At 44.2% G+C, this 23,584-nt stretch overlaps 1 protein-coding gene across 1 annotated transcript; it reads left to right on the forward strand.

Moving 5' to 3' along the window:
• Positions 1-670: 670 nt before the first annotated feature.
• On the forward strand, positions 671-21,772 carry LOC138247162 (high mobility group nucleosome-binding domain-containing protein 5-like). Its single transcript, XM_069201902.1, has 4 exons — positions 671-772; positions 10,093-10,158; positions 11,886-11,951; positions 21,030-21,772. Exons 1-4 carry the CDS (start codon positions 718-720, stop codon positions 21,566-21,568), a joined length of 726 nt encoding a protein of 241 aa, XP_069058003.1. The 5' UTR covers positions 671-717; the 3' UTR covers positions 21,569-21,772.
• Positions 21,773-23,584: the final 1,812 nt, after the last annotated feature.

Consider the following 23,584-nt stretch of genomic DNA (forward strand, 5'->3'; position numbering starts at 1 on the left):
TGCCCTCTGTCCAGCTTCTCAGAGCCTCATTTCTACGCTTACAAATTCCACTGCATACACTGCTTTGGTTTCACCCTTACAGTTACGAAACATATATCAGAATGAATCTTCCTTGCAGCATGCCCAAATAGGATGTTCACTTTTTATCTTGTGGAAAGCCATTTATTCTTTAGTAATTTTAGGTAAAGATGGATTTTGATTTCCCTAAAACATGGAAAGTTTTCTGGGGATTATATGACTTCCACTTTAAAAAAAGTTGACTGAAACTTTGGTTTCAGGTATTCCACTGCCAACTTGATATCAAACAATTTCATTGTAAGCTCCCGTGTGTTTTATATGGGTCCCAACTGGCGGGTCACTGCTTGAATAATCAACACAAATCTGCTAGATGAAAGCTTTATGTACTTTAATTACTGGGTCTTTATTGTTGAAACACAATGTGTAATTATTAACATTCTTACCTTGTACTGCACAGCTCTGGACTACTGTAACATATGCAAAGGTTACACACACAACCTGCAAATAATGACAGAGTCAGTCTTTGCTGTTTAAATTTATTGAACTGGAATAATCCCATAATCCCTGCCTAGATGTTGTCCAATTCTGTTATCTTGTCGCTGCAGCTGCGTCCTATAAGTACCAGGCGGTCTCTCCTGGGCTTCAGTTCCTCCCGCTCCTTGCTGCTAATCCTGGAACGAGGCTAGCTGTTGAACTAACATGAGGATCCTACTCTTTTCTGCGCTGCTTGTCCTGGCAGCAGCCAAGGCTAATGGTAAGTGCTCTGCCTCTAAGGATGTCCAGAGACTATTTATGGGAGGGCAAAGTTTGATGACCAAAAATGGCCTTCTCGATGCAATATTTATGGAATTCAGGTGATCATGTGTGAAACCCGAGACCCCTATCTTGAGCCACCAGTTAAAAAAAATCTGCATATTTAGGCTATTTCCCATGAATGCCTCAGCAGTAATGCATCTGTATGAAGAGCAGGTGCCGCTCTTAAGGACATACAAATCTCACAGTGAAATCAGTTCCTAAAAATCTGGCCACCTTCTTAAGCTTGGAGCGGAGATTGACAATACCTCCTTGGCTCTCAGTGAGATAAAAATGGCAGACCTAGACTCAAAAATAGGTGTGTCCTAATATTCACACAGTGACTATAATTATAGATATCTATATTTTCATACTCAAGATTTGAGAAGGTAGAGGCTAGACAGATGTGCATGTGTCAAATGCCATGAGAATCCTGGTGCTATAGACTATGAGCATTATTATCTTCCAGGATGTATCTCCTAGTGTGTATGTATCGATGAACAACGGTATTGAAACAAAGCCCCTAGTGCAAGAGAAAGCATAAAGAGTATTCTCCGGCAGCCCCCAGTGCCATCTAAGCATGGCTGAAGCCCAAGGAAGACCTTTCATGGAGCCCAGTACACTACCACTCTCTACTCAGTACTGTTCAAAGTCTTTCCACAACCTCAGTTACAAAACCAGCTAATAATTGAACGGTATGTGACACATGGTAAAGGTAACATGCTGTCTGTTTAGCACTTGGTCCTGAATGTCACAGCCTGGGCATCTCTACAAAGAGGCCATGACAAAGGTCATCACAAATGCCCCCCTCCCCATTTGGCACGTTGGGGCTCTAAATGGAATTTTGGATCAGACATCTGTCTGCCCTTCAAAGGTGAGCCTTCATGTGCCTTGCAAACCTGCCCATCACCCACACCTGTCCAAAGTCTGAATTCTCAGACCACAAAACCGTAACACACACATTCTATTTCTCTTATATATTCCGTAACCTCATTTGCTTCACAGCTCATAAGACCTCTTACCCACATCAAACAGGACATTCTTTTTGTCACCAAATAATGGGAAACTGCTACTTATTTCCACAACTTTGATACATTAATGACACATGTCTACTCTGTACTCAACATTTACTGCAACCACAAATGAACTATCATTTAAAACTCTACATGTGCAATAACCACCAATCCACCCTCTACCTCTGTAGCCTCACCATCTTGTCATTAAAGATAAGCCTGTGTTTACTATCACATTACATCAGGCTTCCACACACCTCTGGTAGCCTTTTGACTATGCAACCTGGAACCTATTCTGTCTGTGTCCTAAATGCAGTGTGCAGGGCATGGTCACAGCCACACATCCCATGCAAATAGTTTAGTCAGTGGTGTATTGGTGAGTCTTTATGAGTGTGAAGATGTAAGGTGTTGCAGCATTTGTTTTATGGCAGATGTAACATCCAGCTCGTCCATGGTTGCCCTCTACGTTGCCCACTCGGCTTCTGCAATGGTTTTGGTTGAGGAGGCTTCAACCCACATATTGCCCAAAACCCCATCCATCACTTGCTCCAATGAATGAGATTTGAACTTATTTTGCTTCAATCCATGTCCGTTTTCAAACCTGTGGCTGCATCCTTGTGCTTCCTAGCCATGCTTCTTTCTTTAGGCTTCTACCCAGTGCCATCTCTCTCACCAGCCTTCTACCCACTGTCTTTTACCCACATCATTCCTTCTACCTACTGCCTCCACAATCTCCCACTTCCACCCACAGTATCTCACCAGTCTCTTCTGCATTGCTTCTACAGCATCCCAAACCCTTCCAACCAGGGTCTCTGATTCTACTCCACCCCAACCCTTACCAACCAGGGCCTCTGACCAGTCTCCTAGAAACTGCCTCCTCAGCTTTTCCCCAGTGCTACCCAGTATCTCTCACCAGTCTCCCACCCCTCCTCCCTCAACCTCCCACCCATTCTCTCAATATTCGCCATGCTTCCTCAGCCTTTCTCCAGTACCTCCCAAGTGCTTTCTCTGCCTTCTCTCAGTGTCACCTAATGTCTCACCTGTCTCCTTCCCACTGCACCCTTACCCTTGCAGAGAGTGCGGTGTACCTCATGTCTCTTACACCTGCCACTCGGTGACCAACTTTTCTACTCCTTAGCACTTCTGCTTCAGTATAGTAAACGTAAAGTAAAAGTATAGTTTATTTGCAAGTGCATGTGTGAAAAATATTTCGACAAATGCATTCTCACCCATCACAGCTTTCAAGCCGAAGTCATCATGCCATGCGTTTCCTTGATCGGCCTCATTAGAACACTTAGGGCCTGATTACAACTTTGGCGGAGGGGGTTAATCCGTCCCAGATGTGACGGATATCCTGCCCGCTGTATTACGAGTTCCATAGGATATAATGGACTCGTAATACAGCGGGCGGGGTATCTGTCACATTTGGGACGGATTAACCCCCTCCGCCAAATTGTAATCAGGCCCTTAATTTGCCATTTCAATGTTAGGAGCATAATTACTGTTAACTGCTGCAGATGTTTTAGGGTACACAACACTGGTTCGCATGTCTCAAATTACTCTGTGTTGGCTTTATGTGGTCTGTTACCACCTGCCTCTGAATGGCCTTTTAGAAACAAGAGCCCTTAAAAGCCATGGGAGCCCCTGTATAGGACTGGATTTGAGGCGGTCATACCATGCATTGGTTTCTATATAACTTAAAATTGTGATAAGGTCACCAAGAAAACTCTTCTACAACTCTTATTGCAATAAATAAGTGGACCAATAGTGTATGAATAGATATACCTTGGTGAAGAGACACATGCCCGTGTCCTATTTTTATGTTTATTTTTAGCTGTGGTTGTACACTTTTTTAAGAGTAAGGGCCTGATTTAGAGTTTGACGGATGGGGTTAATTTGTAACAAATGTGATAGATATCCTGTCTGCCGTATTATGATCCCATTATATCCTATGGGAATCGTAATCTGATGGATGAGCTATCCATCACGTTCGCGACGGAGTAACTTGTCTGCCAAATTCAAAATCAGGCCCTAAATGTCCCTCTGGCTTCCATTTGATTAGTGAAAAGTGCTTTGACCTGGTGGAAGTGGTTCCCAGAACGAAGCCAACCAAATCAAAGTGTTAAGAACCCACAACATGCCATTGACTATCATTTTAATTAGAAGGTACATGATATTTTCTGATCTTCCTTGAAACACCAAGCCTTCTGGTGGAAAACCACAGCCTGAAACATGTCTGTCCTCCTACACAGAAAGTCAGCAAATATTGTGCATAATGAACTTAATATAGCCGCTACCCATGAACCTGGAGAGATCCTCTCTTGCACTTCTTTCACTTGTTTTGGAAGTCTCACATGTAGAGTTTGGTAATCAACCCTTGAGGGTAGCTTCCAAAGATAACTGCTGGGTAATTTGATACACCTGCTGTTTACCACTGGTTTACACCATAGCTAGGAATCAAATGCTAGGTCCACCATTCTCACCGCTTCTGCCACAGTCTGGGCCCAGCTGGCTTGAAGTGGCCAGTCAAAAGAGATGCAAATTGGAAAGCCAGAGCAGGAGTTTGATAGCTCTGCCTTTGTGCCAGCGGTCTGCCCATGCCTGATATCACTCGACAGACCAGAAAAGGCAAAGCAACAAAAGCGATGCAAATAATGAATGTTTAAGTATGTATTAGAACTTCTTAAGTATATATTAGTAGGGGCGTAGCTTCAGGGGGGTGTTTGGGGTGTTGCACCCCCCTAATAAATGTATTTTCTGACAAATTATTAGGTACAGTTGCTTTCAGTCAGGTATGGTGAGGGGTCTGTCAGATTTCACTAGGATTTTTTGAATACACACAGACAAAAATGCACACACACTCTCTCCCTCTTTGTTTTTGAAAGTCCTCAAAATTACTGGTTATGTTACAAAATTTTATGTTTTCTCTTAGTATTCCTAATAATCCACATTCCCCTCCCTCTCCACTGCCCCTTAGGCCCCTCTCATGCCCTCAGCTTGTAATAGAATGTATTTTAACATCAAATGCCAGCCTGATTGTTGGAAAATGCGAAGCTCACCCCTCCCCAATCTTACTGACCAAGCTACTCCCCTCTATATTGTAAAATTAAACAATCCTTCATGAAATGAAGCGTGTGTTATCCAAAAGGAATATTCTTTCTCAAATTTAGTGTAGCATGGACAAACTACAGCCACATTAGGACAGTGACTTTGGTTAAAATGGTATTACACCACTACAGTACATCCACAAAACTTATTATAACACTTTACCACTACACAAAAGAAAGTTACACAACATTACAATTATAATGTATTGAACGGTAGTGGTCGGGGGAACTAAGGGGACTTCAGGATTTATGGGTTGATAGTGTTTAGGGGTAGTAAGAGATGGATAGTTTATAGCAGTATTAATGAGGCACAGGGTTTAGGGAAGGGCAGTATGGGGTACTAAAGGGCTTTTTTAGTTTTAAATGTGAGTAGTGTCACAGTGTATAAGTAGGTTTTGGGGTTCAGGGAAAAATAGCGTTAATGTATATAGTTGTAAAGCATATTTGGTGCAATATTTTGTAATTTAATATGTAGTTCTGGTTTGTGTAGTAATGGAAAATATGATTGTTGAGAGTGAGATTGCAGTGTAAATGTAGGAGAGTAGCCTCTTTCTAGCAGAGTTACCCCCACCTTTTGCCTGTTTGTCATTGTGTTTGACTGTGTTCATTGGGATCCTGCTAACCAGGACCCCAGTGATCATGCTCTCTCCCTTCTAACATGGTTGCTGGAACCTTTATGACCCTACAATTGGCAAACTGTCCCCATGTAAATCCCTAGTATATGGTACCTAGGTACCCAGGGCATTGGGGTGCCGGGGGATCCCTATGGGCTGCAGCATTTATTATGCCACCCATGGGGAGCCCAAGCAAAGTGTTCTGCATGCCTGCCATTGCAGCCTGCATGAAAGGATGAATGCACCCTTTCACTACCAGGTCACTGCTCCAGGTCACTGTAAGTCCTCCCTAATGGCAGGCTCTCCAGGCCCCGAGGGCAGGGTGCAAGTACCTGCGTGTGAGGGTACCCCTGCATTAGAAGAGGTGCCCTCATGAACTTCAGCTCCATTTTCGTGGACTTCGTGAGTGCGGGGATGCCATTTTATGCGTGTACTAGACATAGGTCACTACCTATATCCAGCTGCATAATAGCAACTCCGAACCTAGGCATGTTTGGTATCAAACAGGTCAGAATCTTACCCCAATACTGTTGCAAGTATGGTTCTATGCAATCTAGGGGCTCCTTAGAGGACTCCCAGCATTGCTACCACCAGTCTTCTAGGGTTTTCCGGGCAGCCCAAGCTGCTGCCTTCCCTCAGACAGGTTTCTGCCCTCCTGCTGCTTGATCTGATCAATCCCAGGAAGGCAGAACAAAGGATTTTCCTTGGGAGAGGGAGGTAATAAGTGTGACTGGCTTGGGGGGGGGGGTAGCCTCTCCAAGCCACTGGTTTTGCTTTGAAGGGCACATTTGGTACCCTCCATGCATAAACCAGGCTACACCGGTCCAGGGACCCACAGTCCATGCTCTGGTGCGAATCCTGACAATGGAAAGGGGAGTGACCACTCCCCTGTCCATCACCACCAGAGTGGTGGTGCTCAGAGCTCCTCCAGAGGGTCCCTGGGTTCTGCCATCTTGATTCCAAGGTTGGCAGGGAACTCTGGCAGCATCTGAGTGGCCAGGCCAGGCCAGGCAGGTTGACGTCAGAGTCCTCTCCTGATAGGTGCTTACCTGGTTTGGTGACCAATCCCCCTTTCAGGGCTATTTAGGGTCTCTCTGTTGGGTAGGGCATTAGATGTGGCTTACAAACATTCCAGCAGGATTCCTCTGCAACCTCCACTTTGACTTCTGGCCACCGGAACCGCAACTGGACCCTCCAGGAACCGACAACGCTGCAATCCACAAAGACTCTTCTGCAACATTGTTTCCATGGTTCCTGCCAGCTTTGCAACATTTCCAAGGCCATGCATCCTCAAAAGACAGCAACTCTTCAGCTTCTACAAGACAAAAGAAGGAATCTCCCTTGGAGTGAAGGATTCACTCCCCTGCATCCGCAGGCACCTACAGCAACGACGACCGGCTGTGTGGATCCCGCATCACGGGTGGTGGTCTGGAGTGGTCCCCTTGGTCCTCTCTACCAGCTGTCCAACTTTGGTGGAGGCAAGCCTTTGCCTTCCCACGCAGGACAATACCCCCATGGCCCACGTCTCTTGCAGCTGCCAAGGCTTGTTGGCAACTTCTCCAAGGGATCTTAAGGCTACATGCAGGCTACATGCAGCTCCAGCCCCCAGCACTCCTTCCTGCTAATCCCATCCTCCTGCGTGGTTCTCCTGCGGCGTGGGATCCTCTTTTGTGGTGCTGAATGGGCTCCATTTCCGACTCCTGTGTCCCCATCCTGTGGGACTCCTGTGGGTGCTGCCTCTGCTTCTGTGGGCCTTCTGTGACGCTGAGGGTTCCCTATGACTCCCCCTCCTGGGTTGAGCCCTCCTGGGCCCTGCTGGTCCCTGGCACCACCTCTTTTCCGTCAACCGCAAGTTTGTCTTTGACAAGGCTTGCTGGTGGAATTTCTTCACCCACACCCATCTGTAATCTTCCTTCCAGAGTTGGGCATCTGCTGCATCCATCAGGAACACATATCTGGCTGCTGGGCAGCAGTGCTGACCTGTTCCTCCTCACCATTGACCAACTCCTGCAAGTACAGCTGGGTGGGTAGTATCTCCTACTCCTCCTGGACTCCACTGTGACTTTTGGACTTGGTCCCCTCTCTCCACAGGTCTTTTATCCAAGAACCCACCACTGGTTTCTTGCAGTCTTGTCAGGGCGTCTTCTTTTCTTTCTTTTCTTCCTTTTGGGTGGTTTGGGGGGAAATGCAGTGATTTACTCCTGCTTTCCTGGTCGCTGGGGGGTGTTGTGGTACTTACCTCTGTGATTTTCTGGTACCTCCAGTTCCCCTCTACACATTTCACTTACCTGGGTGGGAGTCCCATATTCCCATTCTATTGTTTTAGTATATGATTTGGGCCCCCCTAGAGTCCCTATTGTTTATCTATACTTGCACTGTTTTCTAACTTTTCTTATGCCTATTTCTAACTACTGGTGTATACATTTAGTGTGTTACTTACCTCCTAAGGGAGTATTGCCCCTTTAGTGATGTTTGGTGTTGTGTCACTAAAATAAAGTACCTTTATTTTTGTAACACTGTGTGGTGTCTTCCATATGTGTAAGTGCTGTGTGACTACAGTGGTATTTGCATGTCTAGACACTGCCTACACTACACTAATAGGGGATACCCTCAACTGCTATAAGGTGTAAGAACCTCAGGTACCCACCACACACCAGGCCAGCTTCCTACAGTAAGTGTAGTTGCTGTTGTGCAGACATGGTAAGTGTAACAGGTGGTGGTGAGGTTCTTTATACTAACCCACATTCAAAATGGTTATATACAACTTTAGTGCAACCACAGCTAAGGATCAGTCCTGCAACACAGTTATAGTAGGGCATTTAGAATGAGGTAAGGTGCAATAAGGTAAATTACAATGCATTAGTATGTCAGTGCATTTAAGGAGAGTGATTGAGGATTTTAAGGGGTAATAGAGTTCAGGTGTGCGAGTGTGTAAATATATATTATATATATATATATTTATTCATATATATGTATATATATATATATATAGATGCCTATATATAATATATTATGTGTGTGTGTGTGTGTGTGATGCAATGCATTGTGTATGTGGTTGCAGGTTGTGGTTTGCTGTGTATTGGTAAAAGTGATTGTGGTGAAAAGCAGTAAATTGTGGGTCTAGTTGTTGTTGTGGCAGTGTGGTAAGTGGTTGGTGTTCGTCATAGTAACCCATACTCAAATATCCAAGGATTTTGAAAATTACCAACTGCATCAGCTTCCTGGCATTTGCTTTTTGTTAGGTTCTCTCTCTGCTCCTGTAAAATGATCAGGATATACTACGGACTTTTGTTATTGGCAGAGCGTAATTGAAAATGCTTCACCCTCCCACCCTCGTCCTCGTCTTCCCATGAAGTAAATCTCAGATGCATGGATAGTACCGAATCCTTATGACCTGGTGTCTATTAGGACATAAATTCACACATGATCCAAAAGTTGACCAGCGGGAAGATGCTCAGGGGCATATTTATACTCCGCTTGCGCCAAATTTGTGTCGTTTTTTTAGACGCAAATTAGACGCAAAACTAACTCCATATTTATACTTTGGCGTTAGACGCGTCTAGCGCCAAAGTTCATGGAGTTAGCGTCATTTTTTTGCGTGAACACCTTCCTTGCGTTAATGAGATGCAAGGTAGGCGTTCCCCTCTAAAAAAATTACTCCGATGCATATGCGTCGTATTTATACTCCCGGGCAAAAATGACGCCCGGGAGTGGGCGGGTCAAAAAAACCCGCATTAGTGCCGGTTTTTAACGCCTGGGTCAGGGCAGGCGTTAAGGGACCTGTGGGCTCTGAAGGAGCCCAGAGGTGCCCTCCCATGCCCCCAGGGACCCCCCCCCTGTCACCCTTGCCCACCCCAGGAGGACACCCAAGGCTGGAGGGACCCATCCCAGGGACATTAAGGTAAGTTCAGGTAAGTGTTTTTTTTTTTTTTTGTTGTGGCATAGGGGGGCCTGATTTGTGCCCCCCTACATGCCACTATGCCCAATGACCATGCCCAGGGGACAGAAGTCCCTTGGGCATGGCCATTGGGCAAGGGGGCATGACTCCTGTCTTTGCTAAGACAGGAGTCATTTCTATGGGGGTTGGGAGTGAAAAATAAATGGCGCAAATCGGGTTGAGGCGTAAAAATTGCCTCAACCTGACTTGCCCCATTTCTTGACGCCCAAGCCCCATATCCCCCTACGCCGGCGCTGCCTGGTGTACGTCGTTTTTTTCCACGCACACCAGGCAGCACCGGCGGCTAACGCCGGCTAACGTCATTGATTAAATACGGCGCCCGCATGGCGCTTCAGAATGGCGTTAGCCGGCGCAAATTTTTTTGACGCAAAACTGCGTTAGCGCAGTTTTGCGTCAAAAAGTATAAATATGGCCCTCAGTTTTTTGGTGTAAACACGGCAACTTGAAATTTTGTGCACACAATGACCACAGGGTATCTGTTTTCATTTTTACGAATATGATGACATCTCCATATTTACAAATATATATCTAATTAATAGCCAGTGACGCTTTGAAGCTACGGTTCCACAACTAATACAGTTTTTCATTAGGTTGGCCTAAAAAGAAGAACATGATGAACCATCATGGAGAGAAACCAGAAAACTACCTCCCTGATGGTAAGTAACCATCTTTGTGAATGTTTTTCTGTGAGGGGAGAATGGTAACAGCACGGCCAGTGTTGTGGCCAAGATCTATGACTTTGTTGAGAAGGTGCAGGGTGTAGAAGGAAAAGATGCTTAGAGTTTTGTAATTTTGGAGGTGAAGTAGGAGTTAAAGAGGCTAGCATTGAGTGGTAATGAGGGCTTTTAGGGTTAAGGAAAGGGGAGCATTAACGTGTGGGATTCACATACCCTTCCTGGAGGCACTCGCAAATTTTCAGAACTTGAATCTGGGCCACAGGGTTCAGCACAGAACAGAGCCCCTGTCCAATGTGGCAGACAGCCACCAAGTCCTCAGGGGAGTGTGGTAGGAGTCCCAGATGTGTGACCCAGTGAACTAGCTATACACCCCACTCTTACTTGGAACACTCATCTGCTTACTGTGAGAGGTGGTGTTCAGTCTAAGTGTTGGGAAGGGGCATTTTCTTTCCAGTCTATCCACTTGTCATTGGAATGACATTGAGACAAAGGTGAGGAGCATGGATGGAAAGGCAAAGACAGTTCGGAAACAGAAAATAAATATTACGTTTTTGTGAGAGGCAGATCCAGTTGAACAAGTTGTACTTTTTCTATCACTGCAACACTTGGATCTGCTCTTGCCAGAGAGCTGCCTCAACATCAACAGGCTGTAAGATCACAATTGGGTTTGATGTTGACCAGTGACCAGATACTACATTTTTCAAGTTTGAACAGGCACTTAGAAATGTGGTGTTATATTAGACATGAAGCTAGCATATAAAATATGCTATGCCAATAACATTGCAACTACTACACATTGAAGAGATGTAATCCAATACCATTGTAATGACTGTTTATTTAAGACTTTAAATAACCTGGTTGGTTGTCAGTAAAGCATTAATTAATCATTTAAACTAAGGTCCCTCTAAATCAGTGACATTGTTGTTAGGTTGGCAGCATGAAGACAAAAAGGATAAGGACTATTGGCCAAACCCGAACTTTGTTTCAGATTTCATGTTTATGGAGAAGGCAAGCATATCTCTTATTGGTGGCATAACACAATTTAAGGGGCTCAACAACAAGGTATTCTGGCTCCCAACACCATGACCTTCCCCACCTCAAGATTTTCACAGTAGCACATGCATGAGGCAGATAAAATTGTGGAATACAAGGGCGCAAGGGGAGTATCTTTTGACCACAACTATAGGTGTAGTTGTCCTTGTGAAAGTGTGGTAAGTGGTTTGTGTTCATTATAATAATCCATACTCAAATATCAAAGGATTTTGAAAATTACTAAATGCATCATCAGCTGCAGCTTCCTGTCATTTGTTATTTGTTGGACCCTCTCTTTGCTCCTGTAAAATGATCACTATATCCTACAGAGTTTTGATATTAGCCCAGCATAATTGATACTGCTCCACCCTCCCACCCTTGTCCTCGTCTTCCCATTAAGTGAATCTCAGTTGCATGGGTAGCACCGAATCCTGATGACCTGGTGTCTATTAGGACATAAGTTCACACATCATCCAAAAGTTGACCAGCGAGCAGATGCTCAGTTTTTTGGGGTAAATAAGGAAATTCGGAATGTAGTGCCCACCATGACCATGGGGTATCAGTTTTCATTTTTAACAATATGATGACATCTCCTAATTTACAAATATATATCTAATTAATAGCCAGTGACACTTTGAAGTTAAAGTTCCAAAACTAACACACTTTTTCATTAGGTTGCCAAAAGAAGGAGAAGATGGTGAAGGATGAAGGAGAGAAACAAGAAGGGCATGTCCCTGATGGTGAGTAACCAACTTTGTGAATGTTTTTTTGTGAGGGGAGAATGGTGACCGCATGATCAGTGTTGTGCCCAAGATCCATGACCTTGTTGAGAAGATGCAGGGTCTAGAAGGAAAAGGTGCTTAGATGTTTGTAATTTTGGGTGTGAAATAGGAGTTTAAAAGGCTAGCATTGAGTGGTAGTGAGGGCTTTTAAGATTGAGGGAAGGGGAGCATTAAGGGGCAGGCTTCAAACATACCCTGCCTGGAGCCAGGAGAGTTGGTTCATGCACAGGCAAATGTTCAGAACTTGAGTCTGGGCCACAGGGTCTAGCACAGGTCAGAGCCCCTCTCCACTGTGGCAAATGGCCATGAGCTCTCAGGGGGGTGAGATTGGAGTCCCACATGTGTGACCCAGCAAACTAGCCATACACCACACTCTTACTAGGAACACTTCGCTTCTTACTGTCAGAGGTGATGTTCATTTTAAGAGTTGGGAAAAGGCTTGTTCGTTTAGGTGTAGGAGCATGGATGGAAAAGCAAAGCAGTTGGGAAACAGAAAATAAATATTACTTTTTGTGTGAGACAGATCCGGTTGAATAAGCTGTACTTTTTCTATCAGTGCAAGGCCTGGATCTGGTCTTGCCAGATAGCTGCCTCAACATCAACAGGCTGTAAGATCACAATTGGGTTTGATGATGACCAGTGACCAGAAACTCAATTTTTCAGGTGATATATTAGACATGACTAGCTAGCAATCCCTATTAAGATTCTCCTTTCCCCACCGACAGTCCATGACCCCAGTCTCCAGTTTGGTCCGATTCATAGGCAAGCCCTCCTTGGCCTTTGTTCCCTTGAGAAGAGAAGAAGATAGCATTCAGGTTCCCTTGTAAATCTCCAGACCTGTTCTGAATGATCTCCTATGCTGCTCTTGTGTCTCCATTCCCCTGTACCCCAAAACAGTAGGCTGAAGAAAGAAAAAGGCAGCAGTCATGATCCCTTGTGAATCTCCAGATCGACTCTTCTACTTTCTATCTGCAATGCTTCTATGTGTGGGTTAGAAAGGGGCGTGTTTTTGTCTTGATTAGAACCTGTTGGTTTTGGCCATAGTATATGTGGATGAGGGTTTTAACCCCTTGGCACCAATCCCCGTCCATCTGTATTGAAGATGAGCCTGTTATAAACAAAGCGCTGCCTATCCTTTTCCATGAACAATAGTGTCTATCTCTCCTTGGTCTTGGGACTGCTGCACAATCTCTGTCTCTAAAACCACAATTGGTCTAGAAGGGAAGATTGGCTCCCTGACTTTCAGTTTCAACATTAACCCAAATGTGGGTTAGCATAACACTAATAAAACTGTGATTTAATTATCCGGGGTGGATATTCTCAGCTGGTCAAATATGTGGTGGCCAGCAGAACTGGTAAACTTTCTTTCACTGTTTAGGGCTGCATGTAACCTGGTAATATATTTGATGGCATACATTTCTTTGAAGTTCAAATCACTAAATCAACTATTCATTTTTTTTTATAATAAAATGCTTCTACCTGAGAAGACACATTTTACTGTTGGCTACAGACATGACTATGGCAATGTTCGAAACTCAGAATAACAAACTCATTGTCTTCAACTGGACCAAACTTTGCAGTCCACTTCTGTTGAACCAGCAATCCAGGAAGTCAGTTGACTGCACATTCTAAAAGGAGTGTCAAATGTTTAGATACATGTCACAAAACATTATAAAAAACTAGTCCTGAATTTCAATTCAGTTTTGAAAATTTTATCAGCCATTTTGTTGGCTTCCCTCATCCAATTCACTTGTTCTGACAGGTCCTAAGATGAATAAAGTTTCTAATGAGGACAATCCCTTTCTTATCAATCTAAAATAATCAGGATTTCTCTTCCATTTCACTTTCACTCATTGAGTAATCATCTCTAGTTTTAGAAAGTCCCTAACACATGGCCTTCAATGTGTGATCTCTTACTTCTTCCTACACCCAGGTGTAGAAAACAACAGGCCTCAAAAGATTGTACCTTTCTGAAATGTTACTGAATATTCTTGATTGGGTTGCTGTTCAGTGGGTGTATTGTGGGGCTATGAAAGGTTAGGTAAATTAAAATGATAATGTGATATTTGCGATACACCAATTTACAATATAACACACATACTGCTGAGTAATAATATCATGATGTCCCTACCACGTGTCAGTGTGTGAAATATTTAGACCTACACCACACATAGACAATGTGACAGGGTGGTTCGGATGTGTCAAGGCCACCTCTAGAAGTGGCACATTTGTTTCTGTTGCCAAGGATTGCCATCCTTACAGTGACTTCAGGGTGTATCATGCTGTTGTTGGTCTCAAGAGACTCAAAGGCATATTTCCTGCGGCTTCCGATGTCTGGTACCTTGAGTTCTATGTGGTCATAGAAGTCTTGAATGGACATCACTGAAATGTTCCTCTCGACTGCTTGTTCTCACATCTGTCTGTCCAAATCTACATGTATGACTGTCTGAGAAGCCTGCAATCGAAGAATAGAAAGGTAGAAACTTACACTCGGATTTTGTGAATACCGAAAAATAGCAAACGTATTTAAAAGTGCAGTTTATCAATCAGGCCCTAAGTGTAGGGCTGTCAGATAAACCTACAATAGAAGAAAGATGATGATAGAAAATAGTTATATTACAGTGGACCATGTGCACCACTAAGGAAATCTGCCAAGCAATTACTTGGACTTTTTGCTTGTACTTATGTCTACCCATCTATGTGCATACTGCCGTAAAGCTTGCAATAGACAAAAAATGGAAAAGGAACTTTGTTGTATTAGAACATCACACAGGGACCCCTGGTGAGATGTGCCAAATAAGTATCTCTTCTTCCAGCTTGTGCTCCTCTCCAAATGCAAGTGTGTCAATGTAAAAGAAGTAGGCAGATGACAAATGATGTGAATTGTGAACTTGATTTACCCGGCAGAAAGGCAAATCTCACCGGAATTACTTGGGGCCATATTTATACTTTTTGACGCAAAACTGCGCTAACGCAGATTTGCGTCAAAAAAATTAGCGCTGGCTAACGCCATTCTGAAGCGCCATGCGGGCGTCGTATTTATTGAATGACGTTAGCCGGCGTTAGCCGCCGGCGCTGCCTGGTGTGCGTAAAAAAAAATGACTTACACCAGGCAGCGCCGGCGTAGGGGAAAATGGAGTTTGGGCGTGAAAACATGGGGGAAGTCGGGCTGAGGCAATTTTTTCGCCTCAACCCGATTTGCGCCATTTTTTTTCACTCCCAACCCCCATTGAAATGACTCCTGTCTTAGCAAAGACAGGAGTCATGCCCCCTTGCCCAATGGCCATGCCCAGGGGACTTATGTCCCCTGGGCATGGTCAGTGGGCATAGTGGCATGTAGAGGGGCACAAATCAGGCCCCCCTATGCCACAAAAAAAAATATATATATATACTTACCTGAACTTACCTTAATGTCCCTCCATCCTTGGGCGTCCTCCTGGGGTGGGCAAGGGTGGCAGGGGGTGTCCCTGGGGGCATGGGAGGGCACCTGTGGGCTCATTCCGAGCCCACAGGTCCCTTAATGCCTGCCCTGAGCAGGCGTTAAAAAATGACGCTAACGCGGGTTAACGTCATTTTTTTTGACCGGCCCACTCCTGTGCGCCGTTTTTGCACGGGAGTGTAAATACGGCGCACAGGCCTGGGAGTCATTTTTTTAGACGGGAACGCCTACCTTGCATCTCATTAACGCAAGGTAGGTGTCCACGCAAAAAAATGACGCTAACTCCATGAACTTTGGCGCTAGACGCGTCTAACGCCAAAGTATAAATATGGAGTTAGTTTTGCGTCAAATTTGCGTCGAAAAAAACAACGCAAATTCTGCGCAAACGGAGTATAAATATGCCCCTTGGTCTTTTAGAGTAGTCTTACCTGCCCATTCACATCCAGTTGCCTTACTGCTATGCATGCTTGCAACTGAAGGCAAGATATTTAGCAAAGCCTGTTAGAGTTGCAAACATATTGTAAATAAAAGTAGCCAGTACCACTAGGAAAAGCAACTGAATTGTTAGTGCTTTATTTTCAATCAGCACAGCTCATAAATTGAACCAGGCAAACCTTGCTCACAGTTTTCGAGATGTATTATCCGAAAATAAAGCTCTATCCCAGAGAATTATTGGGTTGAATAAATTCCCTTTTAGGACTGCAGGTGCATAAAATAGGTGCCTGGCTTTGCTCAGCACCATTAAACCTCATCATGATGCAGACCTTGGGCTTTCAGTTTAGATGAACAGTCACTCAAACCCACGTCTTCTAATTTTACCTCTCCTAAAACACTATGGGCCTGATTACAACTTTGGCAGAGGGGGTTAATCCGTCCCAAATGTGACGGATATCCCGCCCGCCGTATTACAAGTCCATTATATCCTATGGAACTCGTAATACGGTGGGTGGGATATCTGTCACATTTGGGACGGTTTAACCCCCTCCGCCAAAGTTGTAATCAGGCCCTAAATGGCATATTTACAAGCCCCTATCGCCATCATAGCAACATGTTTTGTGAGGCTCTGGTGGCGCTGTGCACTCCGCCATATTTACAACTTTTTTTGTGGCTTAACACCGCCTTGTAAATATGCGTCTCTCCAATGCATTTTTCTGCGGTAGAGAGGAGTGCAATGGGTGTTGCTGTGGGTATTTCCACAGCAATACCCATTGCTTTTGACGCTGCCCTAGATTTACAAGGAATCGTAAATCTGAGGCAGCGCCAAAAACTAGCGTTACCCCAGGGGTGGAGTGAGCATGGCACAATGAGGAGAGATACTTTTATTTCTCCTCGTTTTTGCTTTCTCTACGTGTGCTGCGTTCTTCCTGCACTTAATCACTCCCTTCAACACAGACAGCTTTACACTATAGTGCAAGGATGCCTGCCTTGGTGCTGGCAGCTAAATGTAGCATCAGCACTAGGGGAAACACAGGGGTGCACCGTATTTTTGTAAATACAGTGCATCCCTGTGCTTCACAACTGATGCAGCTCGGCACTGTAAATTTTGGTGCAGCTCTGTACTGCGCCAGTTCCTTGTAAATATGCCCCAAAGGGCTATATTTACTAGCCTCTTGCACCCCTTGGTGCCACCATAACGTAATTTATTCATGCAATGGCTGCGCTAAACAGGCTCTCACCCTGCACCCTATTTACAAAGTTACGCAATGCTAGCATTGTGCCACTTTGTAAACCTTTTTTGCCACATTATACCTAAGACCAGTTATAGGGTATGTAAGGGGGACATTCCTAATTTACAAGATTTCCCTGCGCCTTTGTAGCATCATTTTAAACGCCTGCCCAGGGCAGGTGTTAACCTGACGGCAGTCCTTTAATCTATGGCCCTCCCTGAATTTTGCTGAAGTGGCGGCAACATTTTTGGTGTTAGTACAGCAAAGCGCCACAAAAGCTTCATAAATGTTGGTGCTGTTGTGCTAACAAGAGCCATGATGCACCATACTGTAAATACAGTTCTACCATGGTGCCGTTAGGGGGGTGCAGGGCAATGCAAGGACACCGGTGCATCGGAGACGATGCACCAGTTCCTTGTAAACATACCCCTAAGGTTGGAAATCAGTGACTGAAACTGACCATTATTCAACAAATGCAGCTCTAATTATGATCGCACCTTGCTTTTACAGTACCTCGCACATGCATTTGTTTAGCGTGGACCGCCTCGCCATAAGACATAAGATACAATGTTGGACGAATAATAGAACCATAGTAAGGGTAGTCCAGCATGCTGGGAGTGGAGGATTTCCAACAGTCCCCAAACACAGAGGAGGGTTCTTAAATGTCCAGCGGTTGCACTGAGCCCACAGAGCCTTTACATTTACTAGCTTACCTGCTCTAAGTTAGCTACTTTGTCATTAGAATTTGTGGTAAAGTATTTTAGTTAGTGCTTTGTACTGCTTGACCATACACCTTAATAAGTTTTTGTGGTGATCCAAACATTCTATCTAGAGTCATGGAGCCATGCAAAGAAGAATGAGCATAAACAGGGTCACCCATACACAATGCCTGGCCACAACCTTCACAATGCTAAATAAACAAAACATGGTTTCTCTTTCTCAATTAGGGTTGCAACCTGAATTTTTTATACCAGCTGAGATGGAATTTTTATGGTTTAGCTCTGTTTTATTGACAGTTTCATAGCCACACACACACACACACACACACCTACATCTATTGGCTAGGTTGTGTGTAAAACTTCCGAACTGTAAGATGTTAGAGAATCAGTACCAAAAGCTCAACTCCGCCCTCCACCATACTCGGGTATCACAGAAAGTGAAGAGACAATATAATCAGAATGCTCTAACCTGCTTTAGGAGAGGCTGCAGGTCAACATTTAGGTCCATTTTAAGGAGGTTCCACCCCCTGGTGACTCTGAGAGACGGGTCACTTATTGTCTACTCCGGGAGACTGTGTAAGGCAGAGTACCCATTTTGGGAAGGTAAGCCTCCTAAACTCAATGGACAGAAACTCCAAACTTTCTTAAAGTGAGCCTCCCTCCCCTCTAAACATGCTGAAATGTTTCCCACTCCCAGAAGCTCACACATTTCAGTGAGCGATGCACTGTATACCTGCACCTCCCTTTTCCCCCATGATGCAGTAGTAATGGCTTGTTTAGGAGCACATAGTGCTAGTATTATCACTTTGCCTTGATAGAGTGGCTACGTCAAGGTATTAGGTAGGTCAAGGAGAATATATGCTGGAACTGCAGGATATCCGTTCAGAGAACATCTTCCCACCAGCAGCAGTGTAGGGCAGTGCTATAGTAGATGTGTTAGCATTTCCTTCTGCCCACATGCCTTCCCAGCAGTTGGGAGATTCTGTCATGGAACAAGCCAGAATGCGGGCTGTGGTTTAGTACCAACATAGAGTGATTTTATTTAAGGTCTCTCTCTACCTGCTCTGCTTGTTGCTGGGATGTGCATCTAGTCGTAAGTGTCTGCCCACTCATTGACTAAAAGTGATTGCCCCAATTCCGTCTCCCACCTCCTCTTTCCGGAGAGTGCATCTGGGACCCACCAAGTAATTTATACACATCAGATATGAGATGTTTATCATCAGCTCTAGTTATGATCCATTTCATGAAGGGGATTAATTCCCAGCTGGTGCTTGCTTTGGCTGTGGTGTGTGTGATCCAGTGCCTAATTTCCAAGCAGTGCCAGTGTTCCTCCTCCAGGATCGCGTCACCCTCTCTCAATTGCTGAAAGGACTGGGGACTGTCTTTGTCATGTATGTCTCCCACACATTTGCAGGCGGCTAGCTGCCATTTTACATAGTTGGTCCCTTAACAGGGTGAACCTGGATTGCCTATGATAGGGGTCATTGTGAATTGCTAGGCCATGAGGCTAGTCATGAGGCTAGAATTGGGCATATACTCCCCAAGGTCTGTGGCACCTGGGAAACCATGGGATCATCCAAATATTAATGCCTGCAACTGACTGGTCCATACAGCACCAGTGTTTCTCTGATGTGAATTGATGCCACTGTACCATATATCGTAGTTGCTCTGCAGAGTAGTAGCAAATTAAGTGCGGGACTCATTGCCTCCCACTCTTTTGGTGATACATATGTCTGTCTCTTGCCCTGCTGAGGTCATTTTCATCCCCAGCTAAAGCTTTCTGCCAGTTTCTGCAATTTATTGATCATCCCTGGAGGTGGCTGAAGATGCAAAGCCTGAAGAGTGTATAGTATTCCTAGTAGTGATGTAATTTTAATTTTCTAAGTCTCTAATGGCATTCTTTAATAGTTCACTGTAGTTTTAGGTTGGGGTTTCATCGATTATGGAGCAAATTTGAACTCCCAAATACTGGATTAACCACTGAGTCCAGGCAAGGGGAAATACTGTGGGTCCTGCCTTACCGTACTCGGCGTAAGGAGACAGAGAATTTTGGATTTTGAGCCATTGAGTGGAATTTTAATGAGGAGAGAGGTGAATCTATGAGCGAAATACAGTACTTTCCATCCTTGCGCTACACAGTGAGCGCAACGAATGCAGAATGGAAACAAGTCAAAAGAATGTTACTGTGTTTGTGGTGTAGGCCACTGGTTCTCAACCTGTGGTCCAGGGACCCCTGGGAAACAGCCAAGCCTTCTCAGGGAGTCTGCTACTGCTTAGAAAATTATATTAATAGATTAATAAAGTTTAAATAAATCAAGTGTCAAAATGTACAATTGAATATTTTAAAACATACTGTAAATATTGAGGAATTTGAAACTGAAGGCTAAAAATTAAATTAATATTCTCAGATTAATTCGTGGGAGCAGTGCATGTGCATGAAACAGAACATAATGTGGATGAAGTGTGGTTTCAATTGAATTTAGAAAAGCTCCAAACTTTCTTTAAAAACATATATTTATTTTTAATTTATTTTTGTTTGCTAATTAATTGAAATTCATTTTCATTTGTGTATTTGCTTGATGAATGCTTGTCCCCCTATTTTTTGTGTATTGTTTTGTGGTTTAAATCATCAAGAGTGTGTAGGCCGGGGTCCCTGGCTTCCATTAATAACTCAGGTGGGGGTCCCCAAATACCAATACTGTGTCAGTGGGTGTCCCTGGGTTCCAAGAATGATAAAGTGAAGGTCCACAGAAGTAAAAGGTTTAGAAACACTGGACTAGACCATGAAAACTGGAGTAGACTCCTTTGACATAAGAGTGCATTTATGATTTTTCTATCACTGTGGTTGACCCTGTGTTATGGATAGGCAGGTCCTTTTTGCTGGAAGCAATAAACCTTTTATGAACACTTCAAAGTTATATCCTCTGGTTGGATCTGGAGACTTATTCTGAAATGTCTTGAGTGTCTTGTGCCAGTGACTTGCTATGTTTAGTATTGGCACAGTGGTTGCACTGTAACTGGCTAGCACACATATCAGGAGGGGAATAGCAAAATCATCACCACTCGTGACAATGGAAGATTGTGGCTGCAGGGTGGGCAGATGGTGCGTAGTCCACTCAGTATCAGGACTGGCCCCATTACTTGAAGGAAACCCACATCTTCCTTTTCCCACTCTTGTTTACAGGCTTTTCTCTTCCTTTACTTTATACAGAAGAAGAACCAGAGGATGTAAATGAAACAGAGGATCCAGAAGATGAAGACAAAAAAGGAGATGAAGACGGAAGTACAAGGGAAAAAAGGCAAACCGGCGAAGGTGGAAAAGTAGAAGAAACAGACAAAGAACATGGAGGAGGGAATGGAAAGGAAAATATGGGTGGAAAAGGAAAGGGGTGTGGCAAAGGTAAAGGCCATGGAAAAGGTAGAGAGGGCAGTAGAGGACATTATGAACAGGGTACTGAAGAGAAGGAAAAAGAGAAAGAACCCGAGCCAGAACCCAAAGAGGGGAATGAAGTAGCAAGGGAAAAACGACAGGCACCTGACGATGAGGAATATGGATCTGAAGGGCCGGCTGAAGAAGAACCAGAGAAAGGGGAAGGGAAAAATGACAAAGAAAAAGGAGGCAAAGGAAAGGAGAAAGAGAAGGGAAAAGGGAAAGAGAAAGGAAAAGGGAAAGAGAAAGGGAAAGGAGGTGAGAAAGGAAAAGGAAAAGAAAAGTCTAAAGGAAAGAAGGGAGGGAAAAATAAGGAATGAGAACATGGACATGCAGAACAGGGAGCAAGACACAGGCATGGGGGATAGCAATGAGGAGAACTATGTGACGGAAAGTAAGTGTATTATTGTAATAATCTTTGTACTGGGATTTTTAAAACACTCCTTTTTATGATGACTTTGTGAAGGAAAAGATTCTCTTATTTGTCAAACCTAGAAATAGAATAAAAAGCATTTAAAACCGCATTCCCTTGTGCATTCTTGTGGTGTATATCTTCTTCTAGGAATGGGTGGGTGATTTGTAAGAGATCAAGGATGAGATTGAATGCCCGCCCCTCCACCTTATTACAGGAATAAGTAAACATAAAATATCACAAAGTGTGCACTGGAACACCAAGGAGTCTGGTCTGCTGGGGTGCCCGACTGATCACTTTTCATCACTCCCCCTTATGCCTTTTACTCTCTTCCTTTCATCAACTTCCTGAGAGCAGTCTCACACAGTACATCACATGCTTTTGGGGTAATTCTGAAGTTCCTTCCCATCTTTCTGTTTAGTGGGTGGGTCACTCCCTGGCCTAAGCACAAGTTTGAAAGCAGAGTACCCAACCGCTTTCTGTGAAATATTTTGGTAGGCAAATAAGAGGCGTGTCAGGAGAATATCCCATCCCCTTCTCAGTTTCTCTTACAGAGTTCCCATCATGCTTTTAGCTGTCTGTTTAAACATGTCCTCCAACCCGTTGGGTTGCTGGTGGCATGCTGTAGAGAGGAGATAGGTTACACTAGCTTGACTCTGTATCTCCTTATGCAACAGTGAATAAAGTTGATTCCCCCATTTTTATTTGCTTTCTTAGGAAATTAAATCCTGAAAAGATCCAAAAGAGTACTATAGCTATTGTGCTATTAAGACACAGCTCATCTGGATACCTGGCATTACCCACCACAACCAAGATATATGTACTGCCTGATGCTGGGGGAGGGAAGGACAAATGGACCAACAATGTCAATGCCCCCCAACTCAAACGAAACACATCCTTCTGACAGTGGCACTAATGGTGCCTTATACTCACCGCCTGACCTACTACTCAATTAGCAAGTAGGGGGTTTTACAGAACTCTGTGACACTGCACATGCCTGGCCTGTAGAATCAAGTGTCCAACCTATCCTGCCATCCTGGCACTTTTTTATGCTCTACTATTGCCACTTCTTGAACCAGTGACAACAGGAATTTCCTGTGCACTAAATGAATCAAAAGACTCTTACTGGCTCCTGGCTAAGGATTCATGGGTTCACTATCCTTCCACCAAACAGGATGCCTTCCAACCACTCAATTACTGATTGTTTCTGGTAGGTATTTCTGCATCTAACAAACCCTGCATCTCTCACAGTGACTCAGTCTCCAAAACCTAATACACTTTGGTTGCCTCATCCTCCTCTCCCTCTGGAGCTGCGGTGATAGACACCACAGTCTATGTATGCCTTTTCAGAGTCTCCCCAGATTCGCTCACTTTCTCCAGTCCTTTCAAATCTGGGATGTTCCAGTTTCCTTCTGAGGCTGATGTGCAGCCAGTGTTCTGGTCAATACAGCTGACATGGTCCAAGCCCTGTAGCCTTCTGGTCGTGGTACTAAACCAGAGGCAAAATCATGATTGCCCAAGACTGATCAAGTGCCTTACTTCTTGCATTCACAACTACATTGGCTTTGAGCGACTCGCCAACAAATTATGCCTTAACTCAGTCAATTGAGTAATCTGAACCTGCACCATTGTTATCAGGAAGAATCTCATCTACTTTGAGATACTTCCTCTCAACCATACTCCTTTAACCTTTCGAGGATAACCACCCTCATGGCAGGAATCTTCCTCCTATTGACACTGACGTTCAACACAAACACCATGATATTTTGATGGATGTGCTTAAAAAAAATCTTAGTCACTTACCCAAATGTCCATTGCTTCTAGGTTGAGCACTGCATGTCCCTCTCTGGTCCCTTTACCCACAGTCATCACTACACATGCTAAAATGGGTATGGCTGGCACAGGCGTTTTACCTCTATTTTGT

Source organism: Pleurodeles waltl, chromosome 7, assembly GCF_031143425.1.
Source record: "Pleurodeles waltl isolate 20211129_DDA chromosome 7, aPleWal1.hap1.20221129, whole genome shotgun sequence".
In the NCBI taxonomy this organism is placed as follows: domain Eukaryota; kingdom Metazoa; phylum Chordata; class Amphibia; order Caudata; family Salamandridae; genus Pleurodeles; species Pleurodeles waltl.

What these genes read in the sequence shown, in the direction of transcription:
- LOC138247162 (XM_069201902.1), top strand. Translation starts at nt 718, where the DNA reads ATGAGGATCCTACTCTTTTCTGCGCTGCTTGTCCTGGCAGCAGCCAAG. An exon ending in AGAAAACTACCTCCCTGATG is followed by an intron (nt 10,159 to 11,885) that starts GTAAGTAACCAT and finishes CTTTTTCATTAG; the next exon opens with GTTGCCAAAAGAAGGAGAAG. An exon ending in AGAAGGGCATGTCCCTGATG is followed by an intron (nt 11,952 to 21,029) that starts GTGAGTAACCAA and finishes TACTTTATACAG; the next exon opens with AAGAAGAACCAGAGGATGTA.